The sequence below is a fragment of the Momordica charantia genome (assembly GCF_013281855.1).
Source record: "Momordica charantia cultivar OHB3-1 chromosome 8 unlocalized genomic scaffold, Mcharantia_2.0 BLBB01000008.1, whole genome shotgun sequence".
Lineage (NCBI taxonomy): Eukaryota > Viridiplantae > Streptophyta > Magnoliopsida > Cucurbitales > Cucurbitaceae > Momordica > Momordica charantia.
The window spans coordinates 9931814-9955712 of NW_028275166.1; the positions used below are offsets into that span (position 1 = coordinate 9931814).

Genomic DNA, 23899 nt, shown 5'->3' on the forward strand with positions numbered 1-23899 from the left:
CCTGTTTCCAGCCTTAGTCGAGGGATATTCTTATTTGAACTCCAATCCTTTGTGTGGGTTCTCTCTCATATAGATTCTTTTGTCTTTTTTGTGTGACCTTGGCCCTATCATTCTCTAGGTTGTTGTGCTTCAATTGTGCATCACTTGCAAGCGAGGTTATGAGGATTTGGATCACGTATTGTTGAGATATCATCATATCAATTTGCAATTTTGATTTGGGATAGCTTTTTGGAGTCTTCAAGCATGCTTTTGGCTCGTAATAGATCTTGTTGTTTAATGAATGATGTTAGAGGTGTTGTCTTATCCGCCCTCCCAGGATAAAGGAAGGGTTGTTTAGCATGTAGAATTTCTAACTATGTCGTGGTATCTCTGATTTGAGGGGCAGATAGTTCTTGGGTGGCACAACTTAGGATGTGTTTGGGAGTGATTTTGGCATGATAAAATCACTTTTGCCATTGCCAAAATCACTTCCATTTCCATTATCATGTTTGATAAGGTATCATTTGGATAGTGATTTTGGAAAATCAATTATTCTTAAATCTCTTTTTTCAAAATTACTCCTACTGCCATCGCTCCCAAACATAAGGTATTTGTGCCTAAGGAGTTCATAATCATCAACTTTCTTGTCTTTTTATTCTCGAGCTTTCTTTTTTTAAGAATAGAAAAACTAAAAATGTTAATGTTATCAAATTAAGGCTGAGTTTCTCCAATTGTATTATTTTGAGGTTATTGTTGTTTGTGTGTTCAAGTCCATTACTCGTTCTTTGCTATTTACCTGCCTTTGACGACAAATTTTGGAGTGTCAAACATTTGTTACTTGATTGCAGGAACTGACATATGACTATGGCTATGCACTTGATAGTGTGTATGGTCCAGATGGGAAGTTAAAACAGATGCCCTGCTTCTGTGGTGCCACTGAGTGTAGGAAACGCTTGTTTTAGTCTAGGGAAGCCTTCAGATATGCTGGTACATTCTGGTAGTGTCTCTATCTTCTGTTTTTTGCCTCAGAAATCAGTCTTTTCGGTTTCATCTCCCTCAATACCGCCATCAAACTCACCTTGTTCGTATTTGTTCTCCCGTTTCTAGGTACATCATACGTCCACACAGAACCGCCCCTCAAAACTACATTTTGATTTTACAACTAGGGAAAGTTGTACATACATTTTTTTGGGGACAAACTACTAAATTTGAAATATCAGATACTCTTATATTTTGGATTCTGCAAGCCTCATTTTGTGTTTTGATGCGATAATCTGTGTATTGGACGTATCTAATATAACATTGATCTTTGCATTGGTTTTGTCAAATCATAACTGTTTAGTAACCGAGCTATAGAAAATTTTTCATCTACAAACTCAGGATTATTCAATTTGGTGTTTTAAATAGAGGTTGTCAGGTGGTTAGAACAAAATATGTACTGTTTTTTTTAATGGTAACCTTTGACAGCATTTGGAATGCGGATGGTAATTTTCAGTGTAACTATCATTCTTAAACCTAAGTTCTGTTTCTTTTTGTTTAACAATTTGTAGGGGTCCGAATATCTAACTTTTAATTTGAGGATACATGTCTTAACCAACTTAAGTTTTGTTTTGTCAAAATCTTACTTGTGTTTAGCGGATTTTGTATTTGTTAGTATTTCTAATACATTTTTATTTTTATATAGGTGGACTGAAATGATACTGGTACCAAAATGCTACCCAATTTCAACACTTAAAATAGAGAGAATGGGAAGATGGTGTTTTTTATTCTCTAAGAAGTATTGCGGCTACAAGGGGAAAAAAATAGAAGATTAACATAGAGATGGAACTGCGAATCGAAGGGCCAGTCAAAAAGACAGCTACTTTGTCCTGTAAATGACAGGCGCAAAAAAAAAAATATAAGGTTCTGAAATATAATCTAATCTTTAAATTTGATTTGACAGTTTAAAAGTTAAAAGATGAAATGACATTTTGTTAAATCTGTGACCAATTTAAATTAAACAAAAAAAAAGGATGGATTAGAAAACAGGAGAAATTACACCTAAGAAATCAAATATGCACGATTTTGTCATGACAATACAACACGTAGATGTGAGATTTTAACTCAATTTTTTTTACATATGTCTTAACCTGATAAACTAGATGCTTAATACAATTTACAGTGGATAAATGGGCTCTTAACTCATACTCATTTAATGAAAGCATTTCAACATGCGGTAGCATTCTGGAAAATTTGAGATAGTGTTGAGCTAATGGAAAAGAACCCAATGTATGATAAATTCATATATGGCTACTCGATAGTTTTGGTTAGTTTCTCTCTATTTGTTTTTTATTTTAATCCACGATGCTGTATTTTTGTTTTCTAAAATTATTTTTAATGTCATCTTGGATTATTTTTTTTAAACAATTTCAATCTGAAATAAAAAAAATCCTAGAGTTTTGTTTTTAGTCATTCAAAATTTCTCTTTTAGAAAAAAAAATTTGTTTCACAATTATTCTCAAATATTTATGTGTTTCCAGATTTACATTTTTTTTGCGTATTGTGTACTTTTTCATGCTTTCTTTTTGTTCATTTTTCAGTCATTTATTTTTCGGGTTGTTTTTTAAATTTTGGATTTTCCATAATCTTTTTAACCTTTTATGTGATTTTATATATTTTTTAATTTAAGATATGTTCTTTCATTTTGTTATTTGAATTTAGTATGTACCATACCATTGTAATTTTTTGTTTTGTTGGTTCGGTGTACTGATTTTTTTCTTCCTTTCCAATAATTAATCATCACTTAATCATATAATCTTTAATACTTTATCATTCATTCTATATTTATATTTACACTATTCCCTTGCTAATATTGATCTATATATCTATAGGTTCATACATGACCACTATACATGTTCATATTTAAATACTCACTCTCAATTTTAAATATTGCTGTGTTTAATCCTAAAATTGAGCATTGTATTAGGTATAAATTTGTCCCATTTTTACAATATCTGATACTTTTTTTTTATCATTTTTCAAAATGTGCTATTTTCTTCCGCCATTCCTGCCGTTAGCCTTTCGAAGAAACTTGGGAATGTCATTGTCATCTAAAGATTTGGAAGTCGTAGCATTCAAAGTTAAAAGGCTTCCTTCAGAAGCACTAATTTGGGTCATATCTTTAATTCGAGAAACAAACCGACTATGCAACTAGCTTCGTTTTCACAAAAAACTGGAGAGGCAAGTAAAATCATGGGGCTTGAGGCTCAGGTATTGAGAATGGCTATGGTCTCAAGCCCACTGAGCCTTTTGGAAATTTAGCAATTAGTAACTCATTAACTTTCGCAATCCCAGATGCTCTGTTGCACTGTCCTGCTCCTGCGTCATTAAAATATTGTACATACAAACATGATAATGAATGTTAAAGCAAGGTGATGAAGAAAGTTGTGATCTTAATAGCTAAGAAGGCAAATCAATCATCAGGCTTCCTCCTCCTCCGACTCCATCTTAGCTCGCATCCTGTACTGGCGGCCCGGCTTCTGCGAACTGTTTCTTCTGAGTTCTAATTTATCTGGTTCATCTTCCTCCATTGAACACACTTCATCAGTTTGATTATCAATGCCAATGGCTATGCCTCTCTGCTGCACAACCTCCTTGCCAGCTCCATTCTGATCATTCTGTGACCCTAGAGCAGAATTTTCGATCATTACTGTATCGCCCGCTTTCTTTTTTGGGATGAAGGTGATGTATTTCGGAGGACCAGCTGAGGCATCATCCTCATGCGACTCCATGGTCTTTGACCCTCTCACCAGTTGAAGGAAATCCAGGTAGGCTTTCCTGTTGAATTCGTCATCCACATCATAGGATGAATCAAATGTATAATGTGTGTATCTCGATGGATTCTGTATGTAGTCCGGAACTTGAGTGCGATAGCCTGCAGATGAGAAGGTTGCTTCATTACAAACATATGCATCTTCAGGCGAAGAGTTCCCTTCCATTGAGATATCTTTAGATCCTCGAAAGTCTTGAGAGATTTTACATTCAGGGTTGAATCGGACACGCTTCTGCGATTTTACATCTATATGATTATCTTTCCTCTTCAGAATAGATTTTGGGTTCGGAGAAGCATTGCATTCAGGAACAGCAATGGGTAGCGCAACATTCTCAGAGATAGGCAAAGAATCAGTTGTTTTAGAAGCTTCTGCATCTTCCTTGAGCCTAACTTTTGCAGCCAAGTGATTGGCGCGTGGATCTCTGGTGAAATTCCGCAACGAAGTAGGAAGCTCGGTGCACGAATCTATTTCAATACCACAGTCAGCAATGTCCTTCATGTATAACCGATCTCCACTTTTCTCCTTGCCAACAGCAACTTTATCATACACATCTTCCTCTTCCTGCATAAATTTATTGTCACACATCAATACAAGTTATAGATTTCACTTTTTAGGATGGAAGCTACTAATCAAATTGAGGACAAAGACTTAAACCTAAATCATACTCCATATTCCACCAGTAAAATTTAATATAATCACGCGTTAAATAAGCTTCCCAGCCTCACTGCATGGAATTAGATTTTAAGAAATGCTGTAGACAGAGAGCATATACTCGATTTAAACTCTTTCCTCTCGATCTCATCGTCAGTAAAATCAAAATATTGGGCTCTGATCTTATTTTTCTGCAGTATTATCAAAGCCTGCAATTGAAGCTGCTATAATCGCAAACAGCCCTACCAACTTGTTTCGCTTCATTTAACTTCTCCTTCACGTAAAGCAGTAAAAACTAAGCATAAATTAATAAGAACAGTTACCATAGAAAGAGAGGTACCTCGTAATCAAGCGTGCAGTCCCGGCCAATTGAGGACTTGATTTCCCACTCTTCGTCTCCATAATCGTCAGGCTTAGGAAACTTACTAGACGACCCGTTCGACTCAGGATTTTCATCCAAATCGGCTTCGAGGTCATCCTCGAACCCGTCCCGGAATCCAAACGAATTCCTATGGTTCAGCTTCCTTCCGCCGGCGAAAAACGAACTCGGCTCGGGCTCTGGTTCGGGGGGATCCTCCTTCTCCTTGATCCACTCTTTCCTCTCGATCTCATCGTCGGTAAGGCTCCACAGAGAACTCAGAGATGAATTCAAAGCTGCCGTTGAAGTAGATGACGATGACAGAGAACCGAAGATTCTGTCCACACGAACTTTGAAACTGTCTTCCATGCTCGGCGTTGGCGATCAATTATGAATTTAGGGCAGCCTCAGGCTGTTCATGTTCATGATTTCAATTTTCGAAGAATGGATAGAAATGGATTATTCACCTCCGCTGGGTTACCGACTGGGCCTGCTTGGGTGCTGGGCTTCGGCCCAATAACGCCAAAGCGAACCATTTTTCCTCATCATTTGATAAATATTCAATAATTACTAAATCGTATCAAATAAAATTGATTTTCTTAAGTCAAATTGATTTGACATTTTTCCCCCAAAACCAACTAATTTGACCTTTTTCCTAAATGAAATAAATTGAGTACAGGTTAAATGAAAGTCCTCCTTTTTTGCCTCAAAAAAAAAAGAAAAAGAAAAAGAAAAGAAAGTCCTCCTTTTTAATTTTGAGTGAATTAATCATATTGGGCTTTATATCTGTTTTATTTTAGCATTTTTAACTTAAAATTAATATTAAAAATATATTATAAAATATAACAATATTGACCCATACAACCTTTCTTAAATAGGTAAACCTCTCGAAAAAAAAAAGTAAACTATTTAAAACGGTGTAGGAGGATAAATAACAAAATATTATGTAGTCTAATCGTCTGATGTATAATACTCCAAATACAGTAAATTGAATCATTCATTCAATATTCCGGTCCAAATTTGGACTGCTAAGTTGAACTAACTAGTTGGCTATTTAGTAATACTTAACTCCCCACAATCACAATTACGAGATTCAAGCCGATATTCACAGGATGTGTTATGTGGTCGAGTATAATAGCACATTCCATACACAAATATTGGCTTAAAACTAAATACATTAGATCGTGCTAACTTAAGTTTCATAATATAGTAATCATTTTTCGGTTGAAACAAATTAATATATGATTAATGTTTTAATTTTTAAGTCTCATGTATTAAATTTATGATTCAAAACACGTAGATAGTAAGTTGTACTAAGACTCCGTTTACTTGTTCGCCATCGTAATCAAAATTTGTACCGAGGCATTTTTTTTGTTGACAGATTTTTTTTGTTTACAGAGATTTGTACGAAAGTTAAAAGTCAATAGGACAGAACTATTTGTTTCTCTTGAATAAATAAAATAATAATATTGGTGTCCCAAGAAAATAACGAAGGTTCGGTGGAAAGACGGTTCAATAAAAAGGGGAATTGAATTAAAATTGGGAATGGTCACAGTGGCTGAACGCTAACGACGAACTCGCCTCTCGTTTCTTCCAAGATTTTCATGTCCATCCTGCCTTCACAAATCCAGGGTTCCACTTCAGCGTCTTCTTCTTCAGCATCCTCTCTAAACCCTAATTCCCACCATGGATATGGACCCGACCCCCTTCTCTCTCTTTCCCCCCCGACGCATTCCTTTGGATCCCTGCGGATCTCCGATCCCGAGTCTCATCTCCGTGAACCCTGCAATGTTTCAGGTTCATTTTCTATCTTACAAGCTCTTTAAATTGAATACTACGTTCTGTAATCCTGAGGATTTCCTCTTTGTTGTTTATCGATGATGGGTAGTGAGTATGTCATGGAAAAAGTGCAATTCCCAGTTTTATTGGTTTCCTTTTTACTGCTCTGCGACCATGGTTTTGTGATATGATGTCTTTTCTTGCCTCATGTTCATGTCGTCGATAATGTTACGAATAGCACGAGCGGTAGAGGTTACTCAAAACTAAGATAGTGAACTATTCAGCTTACTGAAAAAGTTTGGTGAAATGTCATCGACGCTTTAATAATCATCATACCTTATCTCGGTGGTCATAGTATCCCGGGCTGTTGTGTGTTTCTTTCTACATTTGACTGGCTGAAGATTGGGCACTCGGATCATGTTTAGTTGGATTAAACAATTCCAAGATGTTTCTTGATTAGGAAATTTAAATGTAGAATAGATATTGGGCACCATCTTTTTACTCATGTACTATGATTCTAGCTTTTAATGTATTGGTAATGGAAAACAGGGGCATTTGTACTATCATTCTCATGTGCCATTACTTCGAGATGTGTGGTGCATATTCTTAATTACTTTACAGAGAATGGTTATATTTGCTTCATTTCAATTTTGTTTGCAGGTCCATCGACTCAACCTGCAAATGATGCTCAATCTTCCAAGAAGGTACCTTGGATAATATTAGTTACTCATTAATAATTTAGCGTGTTAAGTGGATTGGTTTAATTATTAACTTTGGCAGTTAAAATATAAGTCATGTAGTGCACAGATGAAATAATAAATCAGGTTTGATTGTACAAAATTTAAAAGAATTTATTGATTTTTCATTTTCGTAGTGTAACAATAATAATCGAACCCAAAGCTTATTTTATGGAAAAATTGGTTTGAAAATTATCAACGGAGTAGGTTTTTTTTTGTTTTTTTTTTTCTTAAACAACGTTTCATATTTGTTTTCCTAGACTTAATGGAACTAATTAAAATTTCATTTCTAAAATACACAGTATTCTATTTTTTTGAGAGCAATATTTAAATAACTATTACAATGGTAGCTGAATTAGAAAAGAAGGTTATTTAAAATCTATTAAGTTAGAAGGGGTCTGGAGGGAAATCAAAAATTTTGCCCCTCATGCTCCTTTTAAATTGATAGATACAGATACTTTGCTCATAAGACAATTATTTTTTTAACCAGTTTCTTGGAGAAAACAACCACATTTACATGATTTTGGTTGTTTTGCTGCATTTCTACGGAATTACATATTTATGAACAATAATTGGTGAATGTTTCATTCATTAAACTAGGCAGTTGGGTAATTGAAAGACCATTCCCATATTTGAATGTTGGTGGTGTAGATCATTGTTTCTCGTGTTTTAGTAAAAGAAAGGGAAGCAAATGATCTCACTTCATGTGTATTGTGATATATAGGTAAGTGAATCAGAGACTCGGAATGATTTGAAGATGTTATCTCGTCCAAACACTGAAACCCATTTGCGGTGTCACTCTGGTGATGGTGGACAAGAGGGTGGATCAATCCTGCCTGGGAGTAAGATGTCATCTACTCTCATTTCTTCTCCCGACCAGCAAAGTGCTAGACCTCTGATCTCTCATGGCAGCAATAAACGCTCAGCTGGAAGAAAATCCCAAATCACAAATGGCAACCACTTGCTTAATTTTCAATATGATCCCATTTCTCGTCCTCGTCCTCGACCTAGAGCTCCTCCTCCAAGAAGGCCACATAAGATAAAGCCATACAATAAGGATCTCTTTCTCCATGCTAATTACAAATTTGTGGTATTAGATTCAGGTTATCATACAGCTGAATATTTGGATCCTGATAAAATGCTGCATTGGGAGGATATTATATGTGTGAGGTATTCTACACCATCGACGGTCCAGTGTCCTATTTGTCTAGAACATCCGCTGTGTCCTCAAATTACCTCATGTGGGCATATTTATTGTTTTCCGTGCATTTTGAGGTACCTGTTAATGGGCAAGGAGGATCATAAAGGTGATTGCTGGAAAAAGTGCCCTTTGTGTTTTGTGATGTTGTCGCTGAAGGATTTATACACCGTCCACATTGAGCTGTTGAAGCAATATTCTGTTGGTGATACTATAGATTTTATGCGTTTAACTCGGCAAAAAAATTCATTTACCATATCATTTAAAGATAAACAAGAGGATGATGCCAGGTCAAGTGACGGCGATGAAATCTATGATTCTTTTTCAAAGTTTATATTTACATCTGATGTGGATCTCTCTGTGCGGAAAGCAATATCTGATCTAGATGGGTGGTTAGCAAAAGCTGATGCAGGGGAAGTAGATGACCTGGAAAAGCTTCCATATGTTTGTGCTGCATTAGAACAATTGGAGCAGCGAAAGAAGTATTGGAATGATCATCAGGCTTGTTTTAAGCACGATGACTGTCAGATAGGATCTCATGTGCTCCCGTCAACTGATAATATTGACAATCATGGTCCTGGAGCATGCAGTTCTAGACGTGAGGCTTCTTCCATAATTAGTGATGGAAGCAAGTTTCATGGAAATGTAGTGCAAAATAAGTTGGATTATTCTACTCCTGTGGGTCAGACTGGGGCTGCTGGTGAATCTTTAGAACTCCAACAAAACTCAAATGAAATTAGTAGAGATGTGAAGGATAAGGACTCATACAACTTTTACCAGGTGGGAATTGTTATTATCTTGCATTTGCACATTAGTTATTGTAATCTGTACTTCACATGATATGCAAATTACCATTATACCTTATTAGCTGTGTTTAAGCAATGCTGACACACTTGATTATAAATTAAATAGAACAAGTTTTTCTTTGGCATGTCAGGGTCTTATGGTCCATATAAATTAAATAAAACAAGTTTGCCTTTAACATGTCAGTGTCTTATGGTCCATTTATTAAGTTTCACTTCACATGCGTTTTATTGTCTCCTTATCAGAAGAGAGCATGCTTTAGATAGTTAGTGTGTTAGAAATGATTTGCATCTGTTGATTTCAGGCTACCGATGGCCAGCATATCATTCTCCATCCATTAAACATAAAGTGTCTTTTACAACATTATGGGAGTTACGATAGGATGCCACTCAGGTTTGTAAAGACATGGGCAAATTATATGTTCGTTGCATTTTGCAAACAATTAACTGGAACTCTTTGGTTTTATTAGGTTTATTTATAGTATCTCATAATTGTCTCTCTGATTGTAGAATAAGTGGAAAGATTTTAGAATTTGAAACAGTGACCCAGACTGAGGCCACAAGGAGGCGTTATCGTTATTTAAGTCATTTTTCTTTAACAACGTCATTTCAGGTATGCTCATTTTTCATTTTTCTTGATTAATTTCCAAGGGCTTGTAAATCATTATTTCTGATCTTTTTCCCCCATAAAAATTTTCAGCTCTGTGAAATTGATTTGACCAACCTGTTACCTTTGTCCTCGTTGAATCCATTCATGGATGAGATAAAGAAGCGTGAGAAGCAGAGGAAACAACTTGCAAAAAAGGTATTTTGTGAAATTATTAGCATAGGTGTTGGTTAATGAATAGGGAACTCCCTTTTCTTTCTTTCTTTCTTTTGAATAAGAAACAGAGAGATGTATATTTCCTTTAAAAACAAAGAACCACTCCAGAGGAGGGCCTAAGTGGTGCAATTCCATAAAATCTTCCCCTTTCCTTTTGAAGTCCATCCACCTAGCTTCTAAAAGTCAATCATCCATCGTTTTAGGGAGGTACATCACCAGGCTAAATTCCTCTAAACTAAAAGACCACTCCTTTGTAGCAAACAAGCAATGAAGGAGGTCCCCTTCTAACCCCCAGATCCTACAGCTGCTGCCCTCTGTTCCAGCATTATACTATGACAGCTCCTTTCTCGTTGGAAGGAACTCCCATTTCTCTTCTAATTTCAGTTAGGCATTTCCCTCTCCATTCCCGTGTCCGCAAGGCATTACATGTTTCCTTTTTCAAGTTGGTTAATGTTTTGGGTTGTCTAAAGTTCGAACTTGTAAATCATAAGTATATTAATTTCTTCAGCACTTCGAACTGAAAGAAAGATTATTATACTCCACATTTCACTCTTGATGAGTGGCATCGAAGAAATCTCTCTAAATCTATATAGTCCCTTGACTTTCAAGGTCAAGTCTAATAGGTCCACTTTAAAAGCGTTTCACTGATTTTTGACTTTTAATTTTATGTTTACATTTTAAAAAATAAAAAATTCACCGACTTTTATTAGGTCCCTCTCTTAGTTTAGTGATCTATTAGATACTTTTTAAAGTTCAATAATTTATTAGACACAATCTTAAAAGTATATGGGCTAACCGAAAAGGTTTCTGAAGAGTTTAAACTCCATTTCAACTGATCCTCATCATCACAAAGCTGGATCGGATTTAAACATGACAGCAAAGATAAATATTCTCCCAATTCTTCATCCTTTAGCATTCTCCTAACTTCAATTCTCCAATAAGAAGAATATGAGTCCAAGCATCATGGACTGATATAGAAGGAGAAGAAGAGATCCGAAATAAGGATGGAAATCTATCCTTTAAGATAGAATCCCCCAACCATAAATGGTGCCAAAATAGAACTCGTTTGCCATTCTTAACACTGAAAAAGGTGAAGTTTGCCACCAACGACCACTGTTCTTGAATGCAAAACCATGGACTGCATGGACTACGACGACTACCAATTTTTTTCCCAAAAACATTCCGGTTAAAACGGTCAATACCATAAATGCTTGCCACAACTTGCCTCCAAAGAGCTGAAGTTTCTATACTGAACCGCTAGCCCCATTTGGCTGCAAAGCATGATTTCTATGCAACAATCTCCCAAGACCCAAACCACCTTCTTCCTTGCAACGAGAGGCAATATCCCACCTAACCAAGTGTTTCAATGTACTCTTCTGACTATCTCCCCAAAACAATGATCTAAAACTTTGCTCAATCTGTTTGCTAATAAGAACTGACATTTGAAATATTGATAAAAAGTACAAGGGAATGCTGCCGAGAACCGAGAGGCAAAGAGTCAACCTCCCTCCATGAGAATATTGTATTATGAAATTGGGTTTATATATTGTTACTTTCTTCTGTATCATGAGTTTATCTTATTATCAGATGGAAAGGGAGAAGATCAAAGCAGAAGCTGCTTCAACGTCTTCTTTGCAAATGATGGCTAGTTCTGGACATTTCTATCATCACGATACTCCAGAGCTTTCCCTGGATGATTTTGAAGGTAACATTTACTCTACTGTTTGCCCTCCTTTGTCTGCTCAGAATATTTGTGATGGGGGAAGGTGAATTTTATTCTGAACATGTTGACTTATAAAATTATCGTGGATGCCTATATTTGTTTGTGTGTTTTTAACTTGTTAGCGATGTTATTGAATTTTTAGCCATGTTCTAAAAGCAGAAGTTTTAAAATATAATTTTATTAGTTTTTGAATTTTGGTTAAGATTTAAAAAATGTTCTGAATGCAAATAAATAAGAGACATGAAATGGCTTCCAAATAAAAGCTTATTTTTCATATCGAGATAAGAAATTAGTTATCAAGGGAGCTCTTTTGTAGTAATCATAATCAATTATAATTGCTTTGTCAAATCAAACATTAAAACTACTTGAACATACATGAATCTGCAATTCGGCCTTTATTACTGACTTATCCCAATGAGGTTTACAATTTTGGATATCCATGATCACGTTACAGTATTTTGCCCTTTGCCCGGTAATATGGGAAAATACATAATTGTGGATATTTTGATGATTACATTTACATCAGGTCATATCTTGGGTTACAGTTTCTTGATATTAATTTCTGTGATAATTCTATCTCTAGCTTTAGGAAATTCTCCTGGGACATCATCGAGCTCTCCTGTTGGGGGGCGGCTACTGTTCTCAAGCGTTACAAGACTTGGTTTTGCAGCGGCGCATGATTCTCAATCCTTGAGAATTGAGGAAACCGGTTCTGTGCACTCTAATGAAGTGAAAAGTGATCTCTCTGGTGTCAATGGTACTCCTCTGATGCCTTATTTTTGTTCATAGTAATTCTGTGCAGCAAGGATATTATAAACGGGGGCCTTGGAGTATCTGCGTATAAAAAATGACCTTCCCATGTCCATGGATTCTTCTTAAACCATGTTGTGTGTTCATTGCAGACATACAGAGTGCAACCACATCGTTTGCGAATGTAATATCGAGAGCAAAATCTGGAGGAAATATAGAATCTCCAAAGGCGAATGAGGTCGGAAAGAAGGGGAAGAAACCAAGTCGAGTTCTGTTGTCCACGGCAGGTGGTCGGCGCTATTGAATAGTTGAAAGTGAAGCTTGTGATTGTTGTAATAATGGTATTTTCAGTGTGATGTAAATCAATGTCCGTTTCAGGCTTTTGACAAAAGTTTAGGACTGTTTAGAATAAGATTAGCTGTGTACATCTGAAGGCTAAATAAAATGTTTGCTGTTAATGGTATTTTCTTTTTTTTTTCCTTCTTTTTTTGGAATCTTAATCTTTGCTTAACTATGTTAGTAAATGGATAAATTATGGAATTAAAAATATTTTAAATTTAGAGGGACTTTTTTTTAATATTATTTTTTATCAAACTTATTTAAAAAATATACTACTAATCATTTCTAAGAATAATACATTCTTACTTGAAAAATAGATGGTTGTTTCAAGACAGTCTACCACACTACGTCCGTCTCTTGATCAAGTAGATGTGAATTTTTGGTCGATTCTGTGAGAGACGACAAGTTGTTTAAAAAAAAAAATAAATACATTATATTATTATATAATATAAAAAAGTGTTTTGAAATAGTTTGGTTGGTACTTATATTTTTGGAATAAGTTTTATAAAAAACAACATTAAAAGCAAAAAAGTTCAAATTTAGAGTAGTCAAACGTTAGTGTTTCTTTTTCCCTCTTTCTACTTTGAGGTGCTAGTCTTCATGCTTTTGTAGGTTTAACTTTTTTACCTTGGTTTAATATTTTAAGGGAAAAAAAAAGTTCTCTTACGTTTTTATCAAATTTAAATCTCTATATTATGAAAGTTTATCCATTTTTACTTGAGAACTTATTTTTTCAACTATTATCAGCCAAATGAGTGGTACATTATCAGCAATTAAAGGTAAATTCTGAACAATATATTAAATTATATAAGCAAACTTGAACATAACTCAATTGGGTAATATATCTATCTCCAGTCAAAAGGTACATGGTGTACTAAAGAAATGATTAAATAATCTAAATTGTCTTAGAATTATACACTTAGATTTTGATTTTGCCCTTAATGTTTTAAATTTTTAAATTTTATCCCCAATCTTTACCTTCATTGTAATTGAAGCTTTGGCGAAACTGAAACCAACAAGCTTATAAATTATATGCTAGGAGTGTTTTATATATTTTAACTTAAATAATATATCTTTAATCTGTCAATTTTAACATAGCTGAATTAGTTAAAATATATATCATCAACCCAAAATCGAAAATTTGAATCCCTCACTCTCACATATTGTGTGTGAAATATATATATTTTTAGGAAAGTATATATCATTTACTTTAACCTATTAATTTTTTTTAATCTTAGCTCTTCTATAATATAAATGAAATAAAAATTGACTCTTATAAAAGAAATTGAAATTATGATTTATGCCAACTTGGACGTAACTCAACTGGTCAGAGTATTTATTTGCATTTATTTCCAACTTATGTATATTCGAATCCCAAATTCCATATCTTCTTAAACTAAAGCAATATGAAATTATAATTAAAAAAATGTTTGGAATAATATTTGCATCGAAATTAAATAATTAATAAAACAAGGAAAATCAAGACAAAGTTTCAAATAGTAGATAGATCCTAGCGGGCAGCTGGTTGGATGCCGGTAATGTAATGCGATGCGATTTCTGATTTTGCAAAGTAGCCCCTACACTTTCTAAATTTACAGTTCTTGTCCGGGTTCTTGAATTGTTCTTACGGAGATCGGAGTTGCAGTCTGCCGAGTGGATTCCGCCTCAGTCAGTCTCAGTTCGTAGGAGAAATCTGGTTCTAAATGAGATCTCTCAAAGCTTCCTCCTCCATCAATGGCAACAGCAGGAGGCTGACGATGCTTCACCTTGTTTGCGCTGCTTCACTCTTTTCTCTTTTCGTATTCGTCATTCAATCCTCTTTCTTCTCAGGTCCCTCGTCTCTCACTTCCTTGCATCTTCCTTTACCATTTATCTCCGTTACTATTTCTTTGATATTCTTCTTTTCCCCTCTTCCAAATTTCAGGTTATCAGCAGCCTCTTGCAGATCTTAACAAAGAGGAAGTCCGGATTCTGTCGGATTTCCAGTCCAGCGTTAAGCAATGCGTGGTTTGTATTCTATTTAGCTTTAGTTTTCTTGCGTTCGTCTTGTTCCCTTTTTTGATTAAACGTTTTCTGGACGAAGGGAGAATAGCTGACAAGAGCTCAGTCCATGTGATAATTTGTGATGGTAGTTGATTTCTTTTAATTTCTTCTGATTTCTGAATGAAGTCGATTTATTGATTTCAATGGTACGAATTATGTCACTTTTTGTGCATGTTCCAATGCATTGTAATATTTCTAGCAGTATAAGGAGAATAGTGTCTTCTTAGCGCGTTTTGGAGAACATTTAGTTGTGCCGTGTGATCTCGTCTTTTTGTTAGATGAAGCCGCACTTTTGAGTGTTTTTTTGTTCTATGTCCTTTCTTTGCTCGTTATTTCTTTTGAAATAACCGTGGGTTGATCAGGCCTGCTACCTGTGACAGATGTGCCAACTTAAGGTGGTTTGTTTTTTTGTTTGATTAGTTCTCGATTAAGTGGGTCTTGTTTTTTATCTTGTACGTATCTTGAGAATGTCTGTTGTTATTTAAGTAGTGCATCTTACTACCTTCAGTTTTTTAAAGTTATGCATTTTGTACATAGTTTATTCTCTGTATTTTCAGTTATATTTTTAACTTCTCTGATCATGGAATTGGCCCATTGGGTATAGGCAAACAGGGGGCTTGGACTCACTGCACATATTATTGACAACTGCAAACTGATTCTCAAGTTCCCAGAAGGCACAAATAGTACTTGGGTCTCTCTCTCTCTCTCTCTCATGTGTGTGTGTGTGTGTTCACTCATTTGCTTTGTCGCTGATTTGTTTATGCTTTCTATTGGCAGTATAACGAGCAGTTCAAGATTTATGAGCCATTGGAATACAATTATGATGTGTGTGAAGCAATATTATTGTGGGAACAGGTTGGTAGTGTAGTGTAGCCCTCTTCATTTTGTGGATTCTCTTAAAGGGTATACATGTGCATTCTAATGTATCTTGAACAATACAGTATCGCAATATGACTACGGTCTTGACAAGAGAGTATTTGGATGCTCGGCCTGATGGGTGGTTTGATTATGCTGCAAAGAGGATAGCACAATTGTAGGGTTACTCTCATCCCGTTTCTCCAAGATAATTTTTTCTTGTGGTGGTATTATTTGAGCTAGTGACTTTTAGTGGAGTAAAATCTATTTATCTTTGTGTAGGGGAGCAGATAAATGTTACAATAGATCTCTTTGTGAGGAACATCTTCATTTGATCCTGCCGTCAAAGCCTCCTTTTCACCCCCGACAGTTTAAAACCTGTGCAGTTGTGGGAAACTCTGGAGATCTTTTAAAGACAGAGTTTGGTGAAGAAATTGACAGTCATGATGCCGTTATACGTGATAATGAGGCACCTGTTAATGAAGTAAGCTAGATGCACTAGCCAATTCCTAGTTACTTACTGCAAGAGTTTTTTACTTGGTAATTTGTTCTGTTAATAATAATTGAAAAACTCTTGCTGTGGTTATTTGTGCCTTGTGAATTTGTTTTGTTTTGAGTACGTAAGCTCCTTCTAGGTATTAAGGTATTCTTGGATACCTACAAATAAATTCAGTATCAATAGTTATTTCCCCTCCCATTTTCCGAAGTTAACCCCACCCCTTCCACGTATCACCTGAAACCATACTCATCAAAACATCATTGAAAAGACCAATGTGTATTTGTTCAGAAGGATTAAGATCTAAACATGTAGGTTAGAGCTTTTTTCTTTACATGTAAAAAGATTTGTGCATGCTATTTTGGACTTTTTCTGTTTTCGTACAAATTTTTGGTTTAGAACATTTACATTAAATAAATTATTTAAAAGCAAGAACTATATGTTTTCAAATGGATAGGCGTTTATCTTATAACAAACTAAAGATGTCGAACAATAAATGTTTATAAAGAAATTAATGAATTATATGGGAGTTTGTTCTCATCAAAATATCATCACTTTTCCCATTGTATAGTAGTGTCTAATTGTCAACGTGTCTATAGTGTGTTTAAGGGGAATTATATTTCGATGTACAACAGGTAAGCAGTAATAATGTTGCTGATTTTAAGTTCTCTTGGTTTTTAGGTCTAAGAATATTGTGTGTGTAGCAAAACTTCACCACACAGAATATTCACTGCTTTTGGCTAGGCTAAATGTTAATGAAGTATGACACTGCTCAAAGCATAAGAATCTTATCTCTGAACATTGAAATTTTGTAGAATAATTGGAAATCGATAGTATCAGGAACTTCAATAGGTGGCCTTAGGCCTTTCAGGTGTTGATACCTGAATCTGAATCCTTGTGGGCTGTAATACCTTCCAGAGGGAACTCTGTGGTTTCTTATCTTTGAACATTATACATTTGATGCTTCACATTTTGCGATATTGATTTATTCTTCTCCTATGATCCAGTACCCTGGAAGATATTTAGATACTAATGTTGACCCCTATGATTCCCTGTAGAAATATGCCAAATATGTTGGTCTGAAGAGGGATTTTCGTCTTGTTGTAAGAGGTGCTGCTCGCAATATGATTGCAATTCTAAATGGGTCTGGTAAGGTGTCATATTCCTGTTGTTAAATATTACTTGGACTCTGTTTAAGATGTCAGGTCTTATGTTTTTTTTTTTCTTTCTTTAGATGATGAGGTACTTGTTATCAAGAGCGTGATACATAGAGACTTTAATGCAATGATTAAGGTAAAAGCTAATTCATATTCTCATGTGGCAAATTCTCTTATTATCTATATAATAGTAGTCCTGAGAGAAGGTCAAGACGATCTAGTTTTGGAAATCATAATGATTTTACTGAAAGGGAAAGGCTTCGCATCAGCACTTATTTTGCTTTCTGGATGCTTTAGAAACTTATTATCTTGTAAAAGATTTGTATGTTTTTTGCAGCTTATTCCAAATCCAGTTTATCTCTTCCAAGGTATTGTTCTACGTAGAGGTGCCAAGGGAACTGGAATGAAATCTATTGAATTAGCTCTCTCTATGTGTGATATTGTGGACATATATGGTTTCACCGTTGATCCTGGCTACACTGAATGGTAAGTTTAACTGTGCATTGTTGAGAGATTTTTTTATTGCAACCGCTATTCCATGTACTATCATATTATTTCGTCTGTGAACTTGAAGTAGTTGGTCTATATGTATCATTATATTGGCTTGAACCTCACTGGAGATCTCCATTTTGGTCACCATTTCCTTTTTTTGTGATTATTTCCTAAATTGTCTAATGTTGCACTCAGTTCAATTGGCCTTTTTCATTTTTTAGCTTATTTACATGAAATTGCACATCAACTTGTGAGAGACTTATTTTTCAGAACTTTTCGGTTTCATTGATCAGCACTTGCGGTTTGATGCAACTCCCTTCTGACTAATTTCTATTTACACTATGTCCCACACATTTCTCACAACACTATTGATTGCTTACAAGTTCGCTCTTGTGTTTTCTTTCTCGTTGCTAACAGGTTGAAATTTTTAATTTTTTAGGACAAGGTACTTCTCCACACCCAGGAAAGGCCATAATCCACTTCAAGGAAGGGCATACTACCAGCTATTAGAGTGCCTTGGCGTAAGTTCTTTCAACTTCCCGTCCTCCCAAAAAGTACATACCTTATGATACTCATTTTGCTTAGGACTACTCAGGTTATAAGAATACATTCTCCAATGAGATCTAAGAGGAAGCAAGACTGGTCCGATGTTCCAGATCGAGAAATGATTAGGAGGGCTCACGCTGCAGCCTTGCGCTTGAAGAAGAGTCAGTCAGGTCAAGGGAGTGGCGATTTGGGACAGTTTGGTAGCTGTAAAGTGTGGGGCAATGTGGACCCTGGGATCGAAGGTCCTGTCTCGGGATCCCCCGATATGAGTGATACCAGGAAACGCTCAAGTTATAGTAAGTGGGAAGTTACACCTTTTAACAGTTTGAGAAAAGAAGCACAAGATCATTACCAGCAGATGGAAGGGGTCTCCCTGTACAAAATGGACGGCAATAAGTTGGATGATCTTGTATGTGTGAGGCATTCTTTGGATTCTGTCGCTTAAATAACGTGCTCGGCTCGACAATACCACATACCTTTCACCTCCACTGCATGTCTCAATAGGCACTCTATGCTCCATTGTATTATGTAATACTTCAATATCTCCACGCTTGTTAAAAGAATGCCTTTCTTTATTTCTGTCTAATGACTGGGCACACGCAATAGAGGCATAACAGAAACTTCAGTTCTTTCCCAGAGAGCGATCGAGACGAACGTGTGCCACTGACGAAAGATGATTCTTCCTACTTGGGATTCCATGCCTGGACGAGCTGGCGAAATTACTAATGCTTTGTTTGGCAAGAAAGAAAAGAAACCTGAGTCAGTTTATTCTTTGGTTTTGTTTCTAAGATATGTTGTAAAGCAGCTTGTATTTTAGCCTCTGAAAGAAAGTGTATCATTAATTATTCTTGCAATTATTTGTAAAGACTCTTAAGCTAAATGGTTGATTTACCCTTTTCTTAGTACAACCAACAGATGTTGGGGTATGGAGATTTGAATCTCCGACCCCAAGAAAAGGAATAGATGTTATATAAGTTGATACTTTTGATTGTGTACGTATGAATCGTTACAGGCATTGATACTTTTGATGGTGTGCAGGAAAAAAATATCTTCACACTTTCTTCCAAGAACCTTTCCCCGTTGCCTGTGCTCTCGTGGCGCCGCTCCGAACCGCTGCAGTCGCCTACAGCACTTCGGCGAGTGGCTGCCGTCGTGTAAGTCCTTTTCTGCTATCGAACTTGAACCACCCATCTCAATGTCCTAATAGGCAAGATAAAAAGAATATGTTAAATTACTAATTCGTTTGATTGCTGTGTTTCTTTCTTTTTTGTTCCTAATTTTAACTCTGAACTTTTCACTTATATGGCACGCTGCATAATTGAAGAATTGGTTTTGACATTATTTAAGAAACACAAAATTGAAATTAAAAAAAAAAACTAAATACAAAATTGAAATTTAAAAACTTCTTAAAGCATATAAACTAAAGAATGGACGTGTTGTGGGCAAAAATCAATTGCCACGTGTCACACTCCCATAGTAGGAAGATGGATTCCGAACCAGCGTTCAAAGACAACAAGGTCGGAGAAGGGAGTTCAAGCACGCCAACAATGCTAAACCCCTATTCCAGCCTAGTCGATCTTCACTCAACGATCTCAGCAATGCACAATCTAGATTCAATGCTGTTAACGATGAGTACAATTTTTTAAAGTCCCATGATCTAGGGGAACTTCATAAGGCATAGCAACTTTCAAAGACCATCGGAATTTTTTTAAAGTCCCATGGTCTAGGGGAACTTCATAGGGAATAGCAACTTTCCAAGACCATCGGAACTTTGACCAATACTGTCTTGAAGCATTAGAGTGTTCAATTTTGTCTTGCAGGTCCCTTCACGCTTCGAGAAGGAATTTGTGACAGATATTTCATGCACAAACAAGACACACCGTCATTTAGAAACATTTGTAATATTGAAAGTTTAAAGAAAATATACCATTTTGATCCGAATTTAAACTTTTAAGTCGTTCGTATATCATGTTTTTCTGCAAGGGAGAGGGAGAAAAAGAGAGTTTTTTTTTTTTTTTTTTTCTCCCTTCGCTCTTTATAAATCGAAATAGGTAAAAATCTCAGTGGTGGGGAGGAGGATAATCGGCAAAAGCAATATTGTTCATACGGATAGGGGATTTCAAGGGGAAAACTTTGAAAAAATTTTAGCCCACACAAATGGGTGTGGATCGGAATGACCTCCAGCTGCAACCAATTGCTCATCAATTGGAGGTTTCATCTCTCCCAATTCCCCATCCTGCTTTCCGCTGGCAAATTCATCTCTTCAATGTCTCATTAACGATGAACTGCGTCCTCTTCTTCCTCCTCCGCGTACCGAATCTGGATTCTTGAACTACTTTGTATGATGGTTCCATGCCTCTCATGTGCTCATCCGCCTGAAGTTTTCCCCAACAACAATTTACTCCTGAGCTCGAGAGGGATCATCGGACCGAAGAAGGCCCTCTTCTTACTTCAAAACTGCAAGAATTTCAAACATCTCAAGCAAATCCACGCCAACATAATTCGCAGCGGCCTTTCCAACCATCAGTTACTCGCTAGGAAATTGATTCACCTCTACTCTTCTCATGGAACGATAGCGTACGCGATTATTCTATTCCGCCAAATCGAGATTCCTTGCACGTTTACTTGGAATCTGTTCATCCGGGCCAACACTATCAATGGTCTCTCTGAAGAAGCCCTTCTTTGGTACAGGAATATGGTACGTCATGGAATTGCACCCGATAAGTTTACTTTTCCATTTGTCATCAAAGCTTGCACAATTTCCTTCGCAATTGACCTTGGAAAAGTGGTTCACGCGTCGTTGATCAAATACGGATTTTCGACGGATACATTTGTGCAGAACAATCTGATAGATTTGTACTTCAAGTGTGGACATAAACAGTGTGGTCATAAGGTGTTCGAGAAAATGCGTGTTCGCAATGTGGTGTCGTGGACAAGCATGATATCCGGGCTGGTTGCTTGCGGGGAAGTCCAGGCAGCACGAAGGGTATTCGATGAAATGCCATCTAAAAATGTTGTCTCCTGGACAGCAATGATTAATGGGTATATAAGAAGTCAACAGCCTGAAGAAGCTGTGGAACTATTTGGGAGAATGCAGGCAGAGAATGTTTGCCCAAATGAGTATACGCTGGTAAGCTTGATCAAAGCATGTACTGAAATGGGAATCCCAAGTTTAGGTAGAAAGATTCATGATTTTGCCATGACAAATTGTTTCGAGATCGGTGTTTATCTAGGGACGGCTTTGATTGACATGTACAGCAAATGTGGTAGTCTAAAGGATGCGGTAGAAGTTTTTGAGACGATGCCCGAAAGAAGTTTGGCGACTTGGAATTCGATGATCAGTAGCTTAGGGGTGCATGGGCTTGGGGAGGAAGCGCTCAATGTTTTCAGTGAGATGGAAAGGGTAAATGTGAAGCCAGATGCAATCACTTTTGTGGGTGTTTTGTGCGCTTGTGTACATATGAAGAATGTGGAGGCAGGCTGCGCTTACTTCAAACGAATGACACAACATTATGGCATTGTGCCAATTCCTGAGCACTACAAGTGCATGGCTGAGCTATATGCTCGTTATAGTTCCTTGGATGAAGCCTTCGAATCAGCGAAACCCACGTAGATGGAAAGGACGCGTTGGCCTGTGAGCGGGCACGCATGTAAGATATTGATAGAATAATACTTGGTTACTGATTCGCTAGTAGCCAAGTGTTATTTGCAGGGATAATGAGTACAGAAATATGTAAATGAATGAGGTTGCAAGTTCGACCAACATCCCTTTCTAAGCAGATGCGGACTTCTTGCGGAGTATTTTGACTTCTTGCTTGCTTTTTAACTGTCATTTTGTATGTTGAAGAAGCGTTTTTTTATGCAATACTTGTAATTGATTGTCATTTCAATGGTTATACGATTTTAATGGATAGCAAATTGTTGATATCAAAATATATAGATGTAGCATACAAGAGTTGGACTTGCATTCATTATTCTTATGTTTGTGCAATTCTTTGTCTGGAATTTTCACAGGAGCAATCTTCTATTAAATTAGAAGAAGTTAGTTTCTTTAAATTTTAGTAGACCACAACATGATCCTTATTTGATTGAATCAATGAGACCGCACATGTAATTATTTAATAAAATGTTCTAATTATGGGTAAGTTTTGGTTTAACAGAGTAATTATAAAATGACAATGGGTAAAATATATAGATACGTAGTTTTTTTGTCGGTTACAGAGGGGTTATGAAGTCGAGAAATCTATAAGACTAATTCGTGATTATCTAGACTTGGAAGGTCAAATCCATTGATCAACTTTTAATTATGGATCAAGGTATGTTTCCATTTCTTTGGTATTAATTCTCTTGAATTTAACATGGAAACCGATCTCTGACTTTTAAATTTTGGGTTTTTATTTTCCCAACAAACCAATCTTTAGTTAATAATATCCAAAAAGTTTATCAATCTCAAGATGCTCCAAACTCATTAAGGGGAAGTCACTTGATTTCTTTTTAGTTGTTCAATTAACCAATTTAAATAATCACAAAGTTTGATGAGGTTATATTAAAAAACTATAACTGTAAAATTAGTCGAAGTGTGTGTTAGCTGTTCCAGACACTCACAGAGATCAAAAGGAAAAAAAAAACCTATAATCTATGTTATGTTGGTTGGGTGACCTGAGTAATAACCTACCTATCACATTTGGTTGTAATATCAACCTAGTTTATATGCTACGAACCAACAAACCACTTGCAATGCTCAACTTGCCTAAAACATTTTACTGAGGTAATAGTGGTGAGGACAAAATTGCTCTTTACGGTTCAGGAACCAAGTATTTTTCTAATATTATTATCTTACTTTTGACCTTGTTTGTATCACTCCATCAATTTAATTAGCTGCAACAAAAAGTATGCAACACTGAGAAATGATGACCTAACCTTTATATGATGCATCATGCATGTCCTCTTATAAATAATTGCGAGTGCCACAACTAAAAGGAAAAAGAGTGAAACAATTTAACATTTCATGACACATATTCCAACTTCTTTTCTTTGGTCTTCAAAACAATGCAACTTCTTTCTAAGAATATAAATACAAAAACATAAATTAAACTTGTGAGAAAACATAACTCAATTGGTTAAAGAATTTATATTCGATCAAGAGTTCGAATCTCCACCTCCACTCGTTTTAAAAATAATAAAAGATGGCGACAAGTTTTTGTTCAAAATCTGGGTTGAAAATGGACTGGGCCCAGCTTAAAAGCGTTTGGCCCAAATTATGCCATGGGCCTATCATCCAAATAGCTAAATTGGACTCATAGGTCTATAATATTATTATTTTTTTGGGACATTCGATAGCATAATTTTTAAAAATAT

At 36.0% G+C, this 23899-nt stretch overlaps 5 protein-coding genes across 11 annotated transcripts in view; 4 read left to right on the top strand and 1 right to left on the bottom strand.

Annotated features, from left to right (window-relative positions):
* The window catches only part of SUVH4 (histone-lysine N-methyltransferase, H3 lysine-9 specific SUVH4-like protein), a 36181-nt gene extending 34224 nt beyond the window's left edge, over window positions 1-1957 (top strand). For 2 of the 5 annotated variants that reach the window (XM_088127164.1, XM_022292423.2), the window contains exons 16-17: window positions 828-976; window positions 1664-1957. In XM_088127164.1, the coding sequence (XP_087983290.1) occupies window positions 828-941 (114 nt within the window). In that variant the 3' untranslated portion in view covers window positions 942-976; window positions 1664-1957. Of the gene's footprint in view, window positions 1-827; window positions 1325-1663 lie in introns of those variants that run through there. The other 3 variants (XR_002602226.2, XM_022292424.2, XM_022292422.2) reach the window with 3 other exon arrangements.
* A 1274-nt stretch (window positions 1958-3231) lies between these two features.
* Window positions 3232-5231, bottom strand: LOC111016977 (midasin-like protein). Its single transcript, XM_022292596.2, has 2 exons — window positions 4783-5231; window positions 3232-4352 (listed from the first exon to the last, which is right to left on the bottom strand). The coding sequence occupies exons 1-2, from the start codon at window positions 5167-5169 to the stop codon at window positions 3438-3440; spliced, it is 1302 nt and encodes a 433-aa protein (XP_022148288.1). The 5' UTR covers window positions 5170-5231; the 3' UTR covers window positions 3232-3437.
* A 1092-nt stretch (window positions 5232-6323) lies between these two features.
* On the top strand, window positions 6324-13076 carry LOC111016900 (RING/U-box superfamily protein). Of its 2 annotated transcripts, XM_022292463.2 has the most exons (9): window positions 6329-6597; window positions 7240-7283; window positions 8041-9294; window positions 9623-9711; window positions 9828-9930; window positions 10018-10122; window positions 11728-11845; window positions 12447-12620; window positions 12766-13076. In XM_022292463.2, the coding sequence occupies exons 1-9, from the start codon at window positions 6405-6407 to the stop codon at window positions 12915-12917; spliced, it is 2232 nt and encodes a 743-aa protein (XP_022148155.1). In that variant the 5' UTR covers window positions 6329-6404; the 3' UTR covers window positions 12918-13076. The 2 variants fall into 2 exon arrangements, 1 of the variants encoding a protein (XP_022148155.1); XR_002602231.2 differs by lacking the exon at window positions 12766-13076 and having other exon boundaries at window positions 6324-6597; window positions 10018-10121; window positions 11726-11845; window positions 12447-12585.
* Window positions 13077-14496: 1420 nt separating this feature from the next.
* Window positions 14497-19536, top strand: MGP2 (MALE GAMETOPHYTE DEFECTIVE 2). Of its 2 annotated transcripts, none has more exons than XM_088127246.1 (11): window positions 14497-14829; window positions 14885-14959; window positions 15600-15686; window positions 15773-15850; window positions 15937-16028; window positions 16133-16334; window positions 17405-17495; window positions 17581-17639; window positions 17841-17989; window positions 18435-18516; window positions 18591-19536. In XM_088127246.1, the coding sequence occupies exons 1-11, from the start codon at window positions 14656-14658 to the stop codon at window positions 18984-18986; spliced, it is 1485 nt and encodes a 494-aa protein (XP_087983372.1). In that variant the 5' UTR covers window positions 14497-14655; the 3' UTR covers window positions 18987-19536. The 2 variants fall into 2 exon arrangements, with proteins under 2 accessions (XP_087983372.1, XP_022148231.1); XM_022292539.2 differs by having other exon boundaries at window positions 14501-14782; window positions 14877-14959.
* A 1053-nt stretch (window positions 19537-20589) lies between these two features.
* LOC111016912 (Tetratricopeptide repeat (TPR)-like superfamily protein) lies at window positions 20590-22459 on the top strand. The gene has a single exon (XM_022292483.2). It carries the CDS (start codon window positions 20883-20885, stop codon window positions 22152-22154), a length of 1272 nt encoding a protein of 423 aa, XP_022148175.1. The 5' UTR covers window positions 20590-20882; the 3' UTR covers window positions 22155-22459.
* The last annotated feature ends 1440 nt before the right edge of the window (window positions 22460-23899 follow it).